This window comes from Topomyia yanbarensis, chromosome 1, assembly GCF_030247195.1.
Source record: "Topomyia yanbarensis strain Yona2022 chromosome 1, ASM3024719v1, whole genome shotgun sequence".
NCBI lineage: Eukaryota > Metazoa > Arthropoda > Insecta > Diptera > Culicidae > Topomyia > Topomyia yanbarensis.
The window spans coordinates 173,690,629-173,707,049 of NC_080670.1; the positions used below are offsets into that span (position 1 = coordinate 173,690,629).

At 40.9% G+C, this 16,421-nt stretch overlaps 1 protein-coding gene across 1 annotated transcript in view; it reads left to right on the forward strand.

Annotated features, from left to right (window-relative positions):
- Positions 1-2,333: 2,333 nt before the first annotated feature.
- LOC131681730 (vesicle-associated membrane protein-associated protein B/C) overlaps positions 2,334-16,421 on the forward strand; it is a 32,017-nt gene continuing 17,929 nt past the window's right edge. Inside the window, exon 1 of the mRNA XM_058962706.1 lies at positions 2,334-3,007. Within this exon, the coding sequence (XP_058818689.1) occupies positions 2,947-3,007 (61 nt within the window). The 5' untranslated portion in view covers positions 2,334-2,946. The remainder of the gene's footprint in view (positions 3,008-16,421) is intronic.

Here is a 16,421-nt window from a genome sequence, read left to right on the forward strand (position 1 = left end):
GACCTGTTTGAAATTAATCTAGTACTACATAAACTACACACTAATTATGCATGCATAATTATACAGTAATAACGAAGGTGCTTTCGAATATTCAACGATAACAGTTCATAAGAGCCTAAAACCACAAAAATAACCAAAGCCTACTATTGACTTTTTTGACATCTAGGACACCAACAAAATAGATTATAACTACTAGAGGTCGCATGTCGAGGCTACCACTGAAAATTTATCATCTCGCTCTCACATATGCTAGGCCCATTAGTTTGACACCTATTGCCCCGGGTATACACCTGTCAAAGTAATGGGATACAATATGTTAGAGCGAGACCCCATGTTTCAGTCCGTGAATGCATGAAGACAATAGCGCTTTGCTCCCTCTAGTAGTTATAATCTCTTTTACACTAACACATTTGCAATGTGTATAGACAACAATTCGCCATCTGATTTAACTTAATTTGGCAAAAATTCCACCCGATGTAACCTCAAACTCGCACTAACACAGCTGCACATGGATTAGTCACAGAGAACAGACATCCATGATCGAACAAAAATATTTAAAAAACATGTGTAAACATATGAATTGAGTCATTAAATGAGAAAAAAAATCTTGTTTTATTACATACATCGATAAAGCTGATTTTCGTGATTGCAACAATGATTTTTTCCAACTCAGGAAACGTGAAAATAAAATTTAAATTTAAAATAAAGAAATATGTTGACAGTCTGGATTTGACACTATCAGAATCATTTGACATATCGAATTTCACGACAAATCATGCCCTGTCAGAAAAAATGAATATATGTTTTCACGGTTTTCCCGCAGGGTTATTTTAATTTGACATAAACTCCATTCAATGTATATAGTTTTTTTTCATTTTGGGTGTTGTCTTGATAGGCCAGATGTAAACAATCACAGTTTTCCTATGTGTTGCCAAGTTTACATAAGATTTATTTTAAAAAACAAAAAAAATCGTTTTTACTTATTATAACGAATTAGAATTCATGTCTCGTCATGCCTTCAGCGTTACTGCATTCAAATTTATTTTTCCCCAGTCTATCGGTTCTCAGTGTCTGTGCTGAAAACTTTGCATGTATTTAAAACATAGTTCTAAAAGTGTTTTAAATTCAGCAACAAATAGAACGGCGTCGAATAACTGTTTTAAGTTTTGAAACAAAACTGTTCGAAATAATAAAACAATACGCTATGCTGGGGATGTGAATGTTTCAGTTCCAGTTCTACTTTGAAACTCCTATATAAAATAAAACGCTCCTGAACATGCCCTAATGACCCAATTAATATACGATAAAAACTAGAGCCGCCACACCAACCTATCCCAACTATCCGTCAAATCCATTCCGGAACCGATTCAAAATCCTGAATGGATTCATTATGGAATCTTATTAAAAAACCGATTCCGTCTCTATCGGTTGATGCTTTTGAGCTGGAATTCACGCTGGGAGTCCGAAACGGTTCCGGACTAGTTTGACTGGGTAGAGGAATAACCGGTGTCAATTCTGTTGAACTCAGCCACAAAAAACCTAGTTAACTAGCGAATCAATTTCATTAGTTGGACGAGGCTGTGGCCCAACCCGCGAATCACGACTGTATTCAAAAAGCTTCGAGAAACGGTGTAATCACAGATAACAGACGTTTAGGCTAGAACAAAATTTCTTCAAAAACCTGTGTAAACTTTCAAATTGATAAACGTTGGAAATCCGTGTTTCACTATTGCCATCTGCGCAACTGTTTGCTACACATATTTGACAGCTGCACTCAAACTGTATTGTATCGTTGTATGTATGTTTCAGGCGTCTTATTTATTCGGAATTTCAGTAGTGGGTATTTACACACGATTCAAATTGAGCCTAAACGTCTGTTATCTGTGGTGTAATGTAATGTGTAATTAACGAATTGAAATGTACGGTAAACCCATACCATAATTTTCACCGGAATAGCACGACCGACGTACCACTGGCGTTTGTTAAGTGACGATCGTTTAGAAATCATATGTAATATTTAAAAGATGAATATATTATATTTCATTTAATAACCCAGTTCGACGAGTTTCGATTCGTTCAATAGCACAAACCCCCTGATCCATATGACAACTCTTCGATGGCAACCCCAAAATCAAACGAAATCGAGCGAAAATACGTGTCCAAGGCTAATGTGAGGCGTGTTATGCTAAATTCGTGTGTTAAACAAAGATAGTGGTCTGTCAGCTGCCATCGTGCTCCACAAGAACGAGAGAGACGCACCTATACTGGCACCTATCGCATCCTACAAACCTTGAAGCACCGTCAACATCATCCAGCGGGCGAAATTACGTTTTCATAACCGCAACGCAACCATCAGCAGGCGAAGCAGGAACAAAAGTCAAAAAACCAACAAAAAGCAGCAACGAACGAAGGTATTGGATCGTGCTTGTACCGAACGAGAGTGACGAAAGCGAAACCGGGGCGTGAAAATTGATTTTTCTTCAGCTGTCAAGTGAAAAGAGGAACGGAAAAGATCCGACGGTTCCCAGCCAGCAGTTGGCCAATGCGGATTGTGTTACGGGAATAGCTGCGTGTCCTCGGAGCGAAACGATTTCAGGTACTTTCTTGGTCTCCAGCCCCCCGCGAGCGAACCTGGTGGAGTAAACTTTCCGGAACAAATTTTCACGTGAATCGGGAAGAAAGCGCTTTAGTGTGCGTTTATGGTGTTTGCCTGTGAGCTGAGTGTTTTATCGATCCATTTGTCCGGAAGGATTTTTTCGTCGATGATTGTGGAATTATAGAGAGCGGAGAAGTGATACCTATTTTTGTTAATTTAGAGGAATACGGAATTAACTGGGTAAAGATTCCCCCTCGCTGGAATAAGGATTGTATTGTGTAAGATTATTAGTGTTTTTGTGAAGTCGAATTGTCAATTTGCGATCACAGGCAGAAGCAGTACCAGCAAAAATGGCAAACAAACTAGCGCAATTGCTTGTCATCGAGCCAGCGAACGAACTTAAATTTGTAGGTGAGTAGAATTGGGCACTTTTATAAAAATATCTTGAATAACGATTTTAAAATAATTAGTTACGATTTTGCCTTATGGTTATTGTAATTTTTATATGTCGAGATGGTACGACTATCGCTCACTTATTGACAGCATAATTTCATTGATTTGAGGAACCTATCACAATTTTTTTGTATACTCATACATTCAGATCATAAACTCGCTGGACATACAATAATAATACGGTATTGGCAAGAATGTTGAAAACAGCAAACAAAAAGGAAACTATTTAAATAGTAACCACAACTTCGACGTGTAATTATGTGCTATTTGGCATACGTGGGATAAAAACGGTATACCTAGTTACGTTGTAAAAAAATAACATTTATATATGATTATATCTATTGTCTACAAAGTACGTCTGATTCGTATATTCAACGACAACTTCACTCCTATGCCGTCTTTTCTTGACCCCAAAACAGAGTCTGGTTATTTGCTTATAGGGTTAGAAATTGTCACAGTTTTGCTGAGCAAATACAATATTAATGTTTGGGAATCAACACACATAAGTTTCTCGTTTTGGAGAAATTTTGCAGCAAGCTGACCCGTTCATAGAACTTCTCAGAACAAGGTTCACCACGTAGCTCACGAACATATGGTTCAACTGTTCCCATCGCTGGATACCCTACTGGTACTTACTGGCATTCAAAATAGCAGGATATAATCCCTAAGGGCCGATTTCACACTGTCATTAGATGAAGCAAGCAATCCACGAATTTAATCCGGTCCCGCAGATTTGTTTTCCACTTCAAGCACATTGCTTTTTGCTCCAACATCCCGTGACCAGATATCAACACAGCTAATATGATATCCTTCTAGTCCCCACTGTCGAACCAGCGATCGCAAGCAGTTCCAGTTGTTTTGTAGGAGTGGTGAGAGAAAGTACCTTTCAACCCGCTCAAAACAGTGACATTGATACGTTCTCTAGTATTACTCCTGTCGATGCTACTCCATCCGAACCTGATTCGTTCTCCATCGAGGTACACTACCAGAATATCGGTGGCCTAAATTCATCAGTCGACAGTGATTAGCTCGCGTCTACGATTTTATGTTAGGACGGCATCATCTTGACAATGGTATGGATTAATGACTACACTCTGCTCCGCCAGGTGTTTGATTGGGCATTTGATGGTTTCCGCTGTGGTCGTAAAGTCCTCAGCAACGATACATTAGGCGTTTATCTAAAAGTCCGAGTGAGCAGTGGTCGAACTAAGAGTAAGGGTGAGTATCATCGTAACTTACCCATCGCTCTCTGTTCCAGTGTGTCCTCTATTTTCCACCTTATAGAATTTGTGATTCCATCCTGCTTAATGGAACATCTTTTTCGACTTGTTCTCTGCGATTTCAATTTGCCTGGTTTGACGTGACCATCTTCCAATGACACGGTAGGTGTCCAGCGCTCTAGAACGTTATATACGGTATTAGCAGAGACACCAGAAGAGGTGGTAATATTGGCAATGGAGGCGACAAACATTATTGTAAACCTGTTGGAAAGAGCGAATTGGTGGATAGCTCCCCATAGTGAGCAGTTGCTACAGTTCAGCCACAGCAAAATGCATCAGGGAGAGAATCCAATGTCGATAAACATGCCATAAACTCAAAGCGCCCGATAAAACATCTGAGTGTTCCGGACGGCTAAAAACCTTCGGCTCATTAGTCTACTGCTCTGCGCCGGAAAAAACTTCGAACGAATGGCCACCAGATGGTTGTTCACAAACCTCACACAACGCCATGTACTGGACGACCGACAACATGCCTTCCGGAAAGGCAATGTCACAGGGTCCTACTTAGCATCTCTGGGAAAACACACCGACATCGCCACATTTGACATAGACAAGGCATACAACACCGTACGGCGAGGGAAGGAGTGCTCAGCTCGTCCGCTAAGGAATCCGAGGAAACCTGGGCCTCTACATACAACGTTTCCTTGGAATCCGCCGATTCCAGATTGGAGTCGGCGGAAGCGGATCCGGAATCTTCTTAGAAGAAAACGGAGTACCCCAGAGGTTTGTCCTGGTGCACCTATGGCCTACCCACCATCGCGCCACCGACCGACCGATCCGGATAGCGGAAACCCCAATCCCCTACAAATTTATAGTTGGATTAATTATGGCCTCGCGATTACCGGACGGAACCTCGTAAGAATGAACAGCATATTGGCCTCTCTATACCACAGGTCCTTCCGGACTTCATCGAAACTACTGCCTAATACACCAGCCGAAAGCACCTGCGCCGAGGCCGGGGTTCTCGAATTTTGGTGGAAAATTGCCCTGGTGACACTCCGGCGGGTGCTAGAGACCCTTACGTCAGGAGCTGATGATGCAGCAATGTTGAAAATAGTCACAGTGTACAGTGTCCGACTGCATCGGGCATGGCCTCGACAATGGAACGCCCCCCTTCCCCTCAGGTCGACACAATCTTATCCCAGACGATCCGGACCTCATGAAGTCGCAGGTTCAGCCTACAGCCAACTTGTGGAGCAGCGGTTCTCCAATCATACTCGGATCTACACCGACAGATCCAGAAAGATTTATCCCTCTGTCTCCCGACAAATTACTCGGTCTTTTCTGCCGAAGCCGTAACCCTGTCTCGAAAACCAGAAGGCACATCAACAACGATAGCCCACTATGCGGAATCCCCGGGTAATGTAGCACACAGGGGAACGTCGAAGTAGACCATCCGGCAGCGCTGAGTTGGAAAGCCAGGAGGACGTCAATCAAGGAAGCGCTAGCCGTGAACATCATCCGGCACTTCGCCGAAGTCATTAACAATAGCTTCATCGACCGCTGGCTCGCATCTTAGGGACATTTCCAGAAAATTAAGGGACTACTCGTAAATGGGACGACCCTCGAACTAGAAGGAGCTGCAAGTCCTGTCCCGATTACGGACTGGAAATACGCCCACACAATCTCAAAATAATCATCCTCCATCTGCACCAAATGCGGGACTAGGGCAACAGTGGAACACACCAACTCCAACTGCCTCGAGCTCCAGGACCTCCGTATAAGACACTCAATTCGCGATGCCCTGGCAAACGACCCCGTAAGGGAAAAGATCACCGTCAACTTCCTAAAGGACGCCAGTCTCTTCGACAAAATATACTTTTTCCGAAAGTTGTCCTACTGAAGCTGTAGAGCTAAGGCTCGGAAGGGCTTCCGGTCAGAAACGCTCACTACTATTGCAGACGAGACGGAAATGTAACCCTCTAAACCACTGCTTAAGGCCAATTGCACCGTGATTCTGAATGTTTGTATGTTACGTGTGCTAACGTGTATGTAACTGTGCGTGTATTAATTCGATTTAATGTGTCCATTCGCATATTAGCTTGTGTTCTTCGATGATCTCGCGCGGACCGTGCATCTGATACTTAATTTTCGTTGCACTGTTCAGATGCTAGGAGAGAGTGAGTTCTTTCATATCACTAGATTTCTCGGTCATGTCACCATGGAACGTGTTGTCTAGTGTCAGTTTTTATTGCCCCAATCGAAGGCATGCACCTAGGCGGCTCGGGACTTCCGGACGTAACCGATTCATGATCACGCCAACACGGGCGTTTGTAAGTTCACTCGTGAGACCGCGTTTGTAAATTTGCTAAAATGTTCAATTAGTCGTAGGGGTATTATTCTGTTTGATCGCGAGCGCAGGTGTGCGTGGATAGTCGCGAAGGCTCGAGCGTTTTTATGTTAACGTGTCTGTCGCATGTGTTTGCGTTTATGTAACTTTGCGTGCTAAGTTCGATTTTATAACCGTGTGACTTGAATAATCGTGCGCACCGTGAATCTGATACTTACTTTTAGTGTATGATTAAAATGCTAAAAGAGTGAGATTCACGCGTTGTTTTTAGTGGAAAGGAGCGTGCGCTAGCTGATGCTCATTCTGAATCATCCTCGGTGATTGCAGCCTCTCTGCAGTGGCGATCTGCTCATAACTGATATCTACATCCTAATCCGGAAGAATCCGGATCTTTTGGATAGCTATAGTTGGGGAGACCGAGGCTAAGTGGCGCTGCTTTCAGTTCTTATTTTTAACGCTTTGATTCAGGTAAATCTTGCAAAATATTGGCATCACTGTTTGCTGCACCCCGGTCGTCAACAAAGCTAGTAGTTTTCTTTTTAATTTATACTTGTTGAACAATCGTGATCGTTTTTATTTTTGTACTATTTATTTTTCGTGTTAATCGGTTGTGCAAGAACTTTGAAGTTTCGTGAACTTAACCAGCATCATATCTGATAGCTGCAAGTGCTGTTTTAGTGAGTGATAGTTTCGTGTGTTTTTTTTCTACCTGACGTTATCACTTTGCACAACGTTACGCTCAATTTGTTGGCAAAAGCGACATCTTCTGGTGGATAGCTGATAGTTGCATGCAAGTTCGCTTCATTTTTGCTGCGTTTATTGCATACCCAGTAGGCGTTATTTTCTTCGCTCAAAAGCATGGCTTGTACCAACTGCTCGAAAGTCATAAATGATTCTGAGCGAATCACCTGTCGTGGGTACTGGGGAAATTCGTTTCACATGATATGTGTCAAGTTGGATTATGACGGTCGTGATGTCCTGGGAATCCACTCACGGAATTTATTCTGGATGTGTAACGGATGTGCTGATTTGTTTTGTAACGATAATTTCCGCAGAATGGCTTCGCGTTGTTGCGACAATGCAATGCCCGACGACAATTCTCTGAAATCATTAAAGGATGACATAGCTGATTTAAAAGATGTCGTTAAAGCTCTCTCGGTTAAAGTCGACACAAAACCGCCATCTCCAACGGTAAATACACCTTGGACAAGGATTGCTGCATATAATCCCGTTCCAAACACTCCTAAGCCCAAGCGTGAAGATGATCAGCTCAAAGCAAAAATCACTAATATTCGTGGAGCAAAAGCTGCGTTTGAAACGATAAAAACAGTATCACCACCTGAGGAGCTGTTATGGGTCTACTTGTCTGCATTTGATCCCAGCACGACGGACGATGAAGTTTCTACACTTGTGAAAGATTGTCTGGGAAAGGATATGCAACCAAAAATAGTTCGCCTAGTTCCTAAGGACAAGGATCTCTCATCTCTGAGCTTCATCACCTTCAAAGTTGGCGTTAGCAAATCATGCAGGGATAAGGCTCTGTCCAAAGACTCTTGGACGGAGAACATCTACTTTCGTGAATTTGTGACCAACTCAAAAATTCAACGGCCTATCATCAGGATTGCTGCGGAGAAGAATCCATCTGGTGGTGGACAGTAGCGCCAAGCTATCCCGGATAAACTCGTCTGTCTAACTTCATGTTCCTCGGTGAGCGACATCGGACTACCTGACGAATCGGCGACTTCTTCTATGTCAGGTAAAGCCAAGAAGGGTATATGTCCTTCCGAAGCACTTCAAGATGCTGCACACCCTCAATGTAAATTTCACTTACAGTCTGCTGTTGAACACAACACAATCGACTCTACCGCTCCAGCGAACCTTCAATGTCAAAATGATAATTTCGATCGCATCGCATCTGTCCGCTCAGGTAAACATTTGAATAATATATGTCCTTCCGAAGCTACACGTGATACTGCGCACCTTCAAGTATGCATCCCATTGCAGTCAGCCGCTGGACACAACAGTTATGACGCAGTCATTCCCTCCGTACCGCAGCTTGTTCCCCTTCCTGACAACAGTACATCCTGCTCTACCCGCGCTATTTGCGGTGATAGTGATCATCGAGCCCGCAGTCCTGAAACTTGGAATGCAGCACGACACCTCTCACATGACACTGATGGTTTGCGGATTTACTATCAGAACGCGAGAGGGCTTAAGACGAAAATTGATGACGTGTATTTGGCTGCTGTGGACGGTGACTACGATGTTTGCGTCTTCACCGAAACATGGCTCGATGCGCGTATAACATCAGTGCAGCTTTTCGGCGATGCTTACACCGTATACCGTGCGGACCGAAATAGTGGCAACAGTATTCGCGGACGTGGAGGAGGAGTTTTGATTGCTGTTTCCACCGCATTTGCCTCATGTAAGATTGATGTAGGTAGTTTAACCAGTGTTGAGGCTGTTTGGTTTAGAATTACAACTCCATCGAGGAACTTTTATATTGGTGCTATCTATATTCCTCCTGAAAAGCGACTCGACTGCAATGTCATGCAACTTCACAAGGATGCTGTGAATAACGCTTCTTCACAAGCTGGCGCGGATGGCGTGATGATTGTCCTTGGTGATTTCAATCAGCCAGGGCTCATTTGGGCGCCGTCACGACACGGATACGCTTACCCAGACCCGATTGCTTCGACAACCAACATCGCCAGTCGTTTGCTACTGAACGGATTTGCTTTCAACGGACTAAGTCAAGTAAGCATGATTCCTAACCACCAGTCACGCTTTCTGGATCTCGTCTTTGTAATTGAAACTATTATACCTGAATGTTCCGTCAATGAAGCATCCAGCACTTGACAACTTTCATCCCGCGCTTGAAATCTCAATTGGCACTATTCGATCAGTTCAGTATGTAGAAACTCTTTCTGTCGACCGTCTCAACTTTCGCAAAACTGATTTTGTAAAGCTGCGCAGTTCTCTGTCGCAAATTGATTGGAGTGTACTGCATGCCCAAGTGAGTGTTAATGCTGCAGTTGCCATCTACAAGCGACTACTACTGAACTGTGTTGAGACCTCAGTGCCTAAACGTCAGTCTCCTAGCAAGCCGCCCTGGTCAAACAGCACTCTTCGAAAGCTAAAACGTACTCGAGAAAAAACCCTACGTGCGTACACAAATCGACGGTGTCCTCTTTCTAAGCGCATGTTCACTTTAGCCAGTAATGAGTATCGTTGTTACAACAAGCTTCTGTACAAACGCTATGTAAACCGCATCCAGAATAATCTACGCCGAAACCTGAAGGGCTTTTGGTCATTTGTCAACACGAAGCGAAAAGAAACTGGACTTCCATCAAGGATGCTTTACGACGGCGAAGAAGCTACGACAACTGTGGCGAAATGTACGCTGTTTGCCAGATTCTTCTCGAGTGTTTTTTCAACTGACTCGCCAACCGCAATCGAACTCGAAAATGCCTCTCGCGACGTTCCTGCTTGTGCTGTTGATTTGGATGTGTTTACTGTCTCTGAACAAATGGTTATATCTGCAATTCGGAAAACAAAGTCATCTTATGCACCCGGCCTCAGTGTTATACCTTCAACTGCATTGAAAAAATGTTCGGACTTACTTGTAACACCACTTGCATATATTTTTAACCTATCGCTTCAGCAGCAAACGTTTCCTGAGGATTGGAAATGCTCAGTAATGTTCCCGGTATTCAAGAAAGGTGGCAAACGTAACATAGCGAACTATCGCGGAATCACTTCGCTAGAAGTCGAATCTAAAGTGTTTGAATCAATTATCAACGAGGCGTTATTTTCTGCTTGTCGACACTACATTAGTACATCTCAGCACGGTTTTTTCCCATGACGTTCAGTCGAGACGAATCTCTTCTGCTTTACGTCATTTTGCACGGAACAAATGTCTAAAAAATTGGATACTATTTACACTGATCTAAAGGCAGCTTTTGATAGAGTTAATCATGAGATACTGATAACAAAGCTTGATAAGCTAGGGTGTTCTACTAGATTCTGCCATTGGCTTCGATCCTACCTTGTGCACCGTGAAATCGTTGTTCAAATTGGCGATATTGTTTCAGAATCCTTTTTCAACACTTCCGGAGTTCCTCGCTAGGTCCACTACTTTTTTCCTTGTCCGTGAACGATGCGGTTTTCGTTATAAGCCGTGGAGGAAAGCTGTTTTTTGCCGACGACTTAAATTTTTTTCTTGTTATACGGAATGAAGCCGATTGCCGTGAACTACAGCATCTTATTGACACCTTTTATAGCTGGTGTATAAGAAACATGATGGTCCTTAGCGTTGCAAAATGTTTTGTCATCAGCTATTATCGAACGAGAAATTTGCTTACCTTCAACTATAACATCGCAGGAAGTCTACTATAACGCGTTGACCACGTGAAGGATCTAGGAGTCATTCTTGATGATAAGCTAACGTATACTCATCACGTCTCAGCGACCATCGACAGAGCCAATCGTTTGCTGGGATTTATTTTCAAAATATCCAACGAATTTCGGGATCCTCTATGCTTCAAGGCTCTTTATTGTTCATTGGTGCGCCCGCAGTTGGAATTTGCAAACGTCGTTTGGTGCCCTATCAAGCTACGTGGAGCCTTGGGATCGAAGCAGTCCAGCGTAAATTCATACGATATGCGTTACGTGAATTGCCGTGGAACGATCCATTAAACCTGGCACCGTACGAGGACCGTTGTCGTCTTTTAGGGCTTAATACTTTAACACGCCGGAGACATGCAGCGCAAGCTACCTTCGTGTCAAAGATTCTGCTGGTTGAATATGATGATCCGGAACTACTAACGCAAATCAACCTAACTACGCTGCCAATAGTCCAATTTTAGCAATGAGTCGTCGCTTCAACGAGTTTGCTGAACTTTTTGACTTCGTCATGAACTCTTCGCAGTTTCGTCGTCGTGTATTGTCCTTATTTTAATTATGTTTAGTTTATCTTAGTTTAGTATAGTTCATTAAGACAAATTGTCAGTTGGACTTTTTTTCATATAAATGTAAATACAAATACAAAATAGAACACGTTGTATGAAAGGGTAGACTGTTGGCAACATCTACAAATTTTATCAAAGTGTTTGTTGCATTGTCTTTGTTTTTATTGGCAAAAATAATTGAAACGAAAAATCCAACAAATTACCCCCGGCCAACGGTAAGTTAGTGGTATGTATGGGATGCTAGTGGAACACCAGAAAATGAGCAATTAAATGGAAATGCAATTACTTCAAATGTCTCTACGGAACGTGCTGAATGTCTTTTCAATATAGTTGTATTTTAACCAACATTTGCAATTATATTTCAGTCTACTCTATATTCAAAAAAAGTTTTCGAAATTCTTCAGGTGATTGGTCGAAATAAATGTACTCTGTATTGACGAGATACCTACATAAAAATATTCTGTTGCCTCGGAGTGAATGCCAGAAATATAAATAAATGAAGATTATTGTTGCACTGTAAATAGCTACCGTGAACGCCCCGCGTGCGACACCTCCAACTTACCCCAACCACACATTTTATAAAACTAGTATTTAAGAAACAACTTAAGTTTGGTGTTAGGTGTAATATCGATATGGACAGTGAATACTCTTTTCACGCACTATCGAATACAGACGGACTTTACAAGCAACCATTTCACGTGACGAGTCGTTAGGAGACAAACCACGTACCCCTTATTTTGTAGTGTTTTCAAAGTACAATCAGATGGTCATAACATTGGTTGCCGCTATTTGTCATCTTTGGAATTATTTATCTTAGAAAATGTCGATTTTTGTGCATAAAATCGTCAATAACTCTGTTTATATAAAAGGTAATGAATTGGTCTCTGAAGCAGAAATGTGCGCATTTGTAAGAGCTGACTGTTGTCCGAAGTCGACATTCGCAAAAAATTAACTTCAAAAATGTAATATAAAAAACAATTTTTAAGAGTCATTCTGAACGAAACAAGTAAAACCGCTGTAAAATAAAAACCGATGAATATGAAGTTACGACATTTTCAACAATGTTACTCAGAATTGATTTCTCTACATTTCTTTGGAAGGTTGTATTCTTCTATCTTTTTTCATTCAGGAGATACTTTTTTTTATTTCAAAAATCGAGAGGACCACCCTAATTTTATTTTTCCAACTGTATTGGAACAATTGTAGAGAAATTGTTCCAAAGTTACTGAATGTCTAGTACCAACCGTTTAAGTTCTGGTTTTTCGACAAAAAAATCGATTTTTGGCCCATCACAGTGGTCGGAAACGTCAAAATCGTGAACCTAAATCACTAGAGGCCAAACCATCGAATATATTCACAGAGTGTCTTTGGAGAAATTGTTCGTAAGATAACTGAGGTGAAATATATTAAGGTAAAAAGATAAGTAAAACACTTAGTTGTCTCCGAGCTTGATCACGACTCAAGTTCGAATGAATCTTTATTCTTACCATCTCTTCTCTGAGAGTCCTATCTCATTTTACCGACTACACTCTAAATTAGATGTTACATGAATGTTACAATTCTTCCCTTTTTGGAAAATTCATAGTGAATTATTTTAGGTTAATTTGAATACAAGATCACTTGCAATTTCAATAATTTCAATTTATTCTTATCTTCGACGTCGTTTTTAATTAACGACTTTTCTTCGACAGCTAATTTTCATTTAGCAACATCTTTGGTCGCAATAGTCTTGAATCTCGTTAGAATTGGACTACGCCTATGCAGATACTTCTTTATCGGAGGATGTTCTTGATCATCGAGCGAATCTTGGAATCCTGCGAAGTCATCTTCTACTGAGATACTTCTTTGTTTTTTCCTGAGTGGTGTAGTGTTCATGCTGACTATCACTTTCGCTTGTTGCCTGGGCTTATGGATAATTTTCAGCTGGTGCCGATGTGCAGTTAGCTTGTGTCCGCTCAATGAAATCTGGAAAATATTTTTAGATAATCTTTTAATAGATTTATCCTCTAACCATTTAGGTAAGTCTTTTTTATCATAGTTTTTATAGAACACCTTATCCCCTGCCACCAGCTTGTCGAAATCATCCGGAAGAGGCATTGTTCCAACGTCAATATCTACTGGTTTATTAAAAGGCTTCACTAAATTTTCTTTATAACTATTTCGTGGGTTAATTAAATCCAGTAACATTTTAGGTTTAAAGGAAAACACGTTTTCTGAAGGAAGCTTTCCTTCCGTGTCAAGACATCTATTTCTGTAGTTGATTAAAAATAGATTCAATCGGTCTTCTATATCTAGAGACCTAGTCTTCTCATCTAAAAGAAATTTCTTTAAAATAACCTTAGCCACCCTCACCATCCTTTCCGCCTGGCCGTTGCTGGCTGGGTTGTACGGCGGACTTTTTAAAACTTTGATACCTTGATGTTCTAAAAAATTGACAAACTCGCTAGAATTGAAAGGTGGTCCTCCATCTGTAACCCCTACATCTGGTAGCCCAAATCTTGCGAATAGAGAAATGAACTTCCTTATAACGGATTTTGCATTTGTACCATAGCGCATGATTTCTATTTCAAGCCATTTTGAGTGGCTATCAACTATCAGTAAAAACATTTTCTTCTCAAAATAAAAAAAAATCTGCGTGAATTCTACTAAAGGGGCGCCTAGTAGGTATCCACGTCTTAGTAGATTTTGTCTTCGGTACAACTGCCATTTTTACGCATGATTCACAACATTTTACGAAATCTTCAATATCTGCGTTAAGTCCAGGCCAGCATATAAACCTTCTAGCTAATTGTTTCATCTTGACTATACCACTGTGGTTATTGTGTAACAGCTTAAGGAGACCATCTTTCAATTTCTCTGGTATCACTACTCTGTCCTCTATCATAAGAATGCCATCTACAATTTCCAATTTTTCTCTCAGAGCAAAAAAAATTCTGAACTGCTTCGGTACATTTTTCGGCCATCCTGTTGTCACAAATTTTACAATTTCTACTAATAACTTGTCGGTTTTGATTTCTTGCGAAATCAAGACGAAGTCAATTGGAAATTCATTTGAAAAATTCAAACTTTTTATGATTTCTTGATCTACTCCTCTAGGAATTTTTTGATCCAGTGGAAAACGGCTACAGAAATCGGCATTTCCCATTTTAGAACCAGGTCTATATTCTATGTCAAAGTTGTAAATAGAGAGCTCCATGATATACCTTTGCAATCTGGTCACATAAACCGATTGCTTGCCCTCTTTTCCAAAAATTCCTATGAGAGGCTTGTGATCAGTATACACTGTAAATTTTTGACCGAATAGAAACTTGTGGAACTTTTTGATCACGCAAACAAGTGCCAAAGCTTCTAGATGCAGAATTGGGTACTTTTTCTGAGCATTGTTTAAAGAAAATGAAGTGAAGCAGAATGGTTTTTCAACTCCATCTGTTACTGGTGCCAATACGCCCCCTAACCCATACGAAGACGCATCTGTAATGACTACTAATGATTTAATTGGGTCATAATAATCAAGTATATTTGCATTTAATAAACATTTTTTACTCTGTTGAAATGATTCTTCACATTCCTTTGTCCAAATAAATTGTTCATCTTTTTTTAAAAGATTGTAAAGACATCTCAATTTTGTAGACATATTTGGAACGAATTTATTGTAATAATTGATCAGCCCTAGGTAAGCTTTAAGTTCTGTCTCATTTTGTGGTGTTTTGGCTTTTTCAATTGTTGAAAGTTTTTCAGGAGAGGGTAACAACCCATCCTTTGTAATCAAGTGACCTAAGTATGGTAAGGAATCTACGAAAAATTTACACTTTTTATAATTAATACGCACATTTGCATTGGCAAGTCTTTCCAGAACTAGAACCAATTTGTCATAGCATTCTTGAAAGGTTTTCCCTGCTATGAGGACGTCATCAAGGTAACAACAGACACCGTCAAGTCCCTTCAGAACTTGGTCCATGACCTGTTGGAATAGAGCCGCGCTAGACGATGCTCATTGGGGTAAACGGTTGAACGAATAAAGACCTTTTACCGTATTGATTACAACAAATTTCTTAGAACGACTAGAAAGCTCAAGCTGTGTATATGCTCCAGTTAAATCCAATGAACAAAATACTTTACACCCAGCAAGGGACGCAAAAATATCCTGTGCAAGTGGCAGAGGATAAGTGTCTGGGATTATGACTTTATTTAAGGAAACTTTGCAGTCTATTACCATGCGTATCTCCCCATCTTTCTTTAAAATGGCAATCACTGGAGATGCCCATTCGCTAGCTTTAGTAGGCGATATTACTCCCTGTGCCTCAAGCATATCTAGATGAGCCAAAAAATTTTCCTTCAGTTTGTATGGAACCTGGTACGCACGTTTGAATATCGGTTGATCTGATTTAAGAGTCAAATCAGCTTTAAATCCTACAATGGGTTCAGAAAAATCCTTACTGAATACTTTAATGAATTTTTGTTGAATATTACCCAAGGCACTAAATTTGTCAGTTTCTAGGTGGTTGATGGTTGCCGCATTCAAAAATTGTACCTTCCACTCTGGATAAAATGTCTTCAACCAATCTCGTCCTAAGAGTGGTATGAAATTCTTGTCGCTTTTCAAGATAATCATTTTCTCTAAACTCTTTATCTTATTTAGTCTAACCTCTACGTGTACCTGTCCTGAGACCGTAAGTCTTGATCCGTTAACTACTACCAATTGCTTATTGCACTTTGTAATGGCATATGAGCGGTACAGTTTCCTATAAAGTAGTTCACTTATCACTGTCACTGCAGATCCAGTATCGATTTCCATGATGAGCTTCTGGTCTTGAACTTCTGCTTCTACTAAG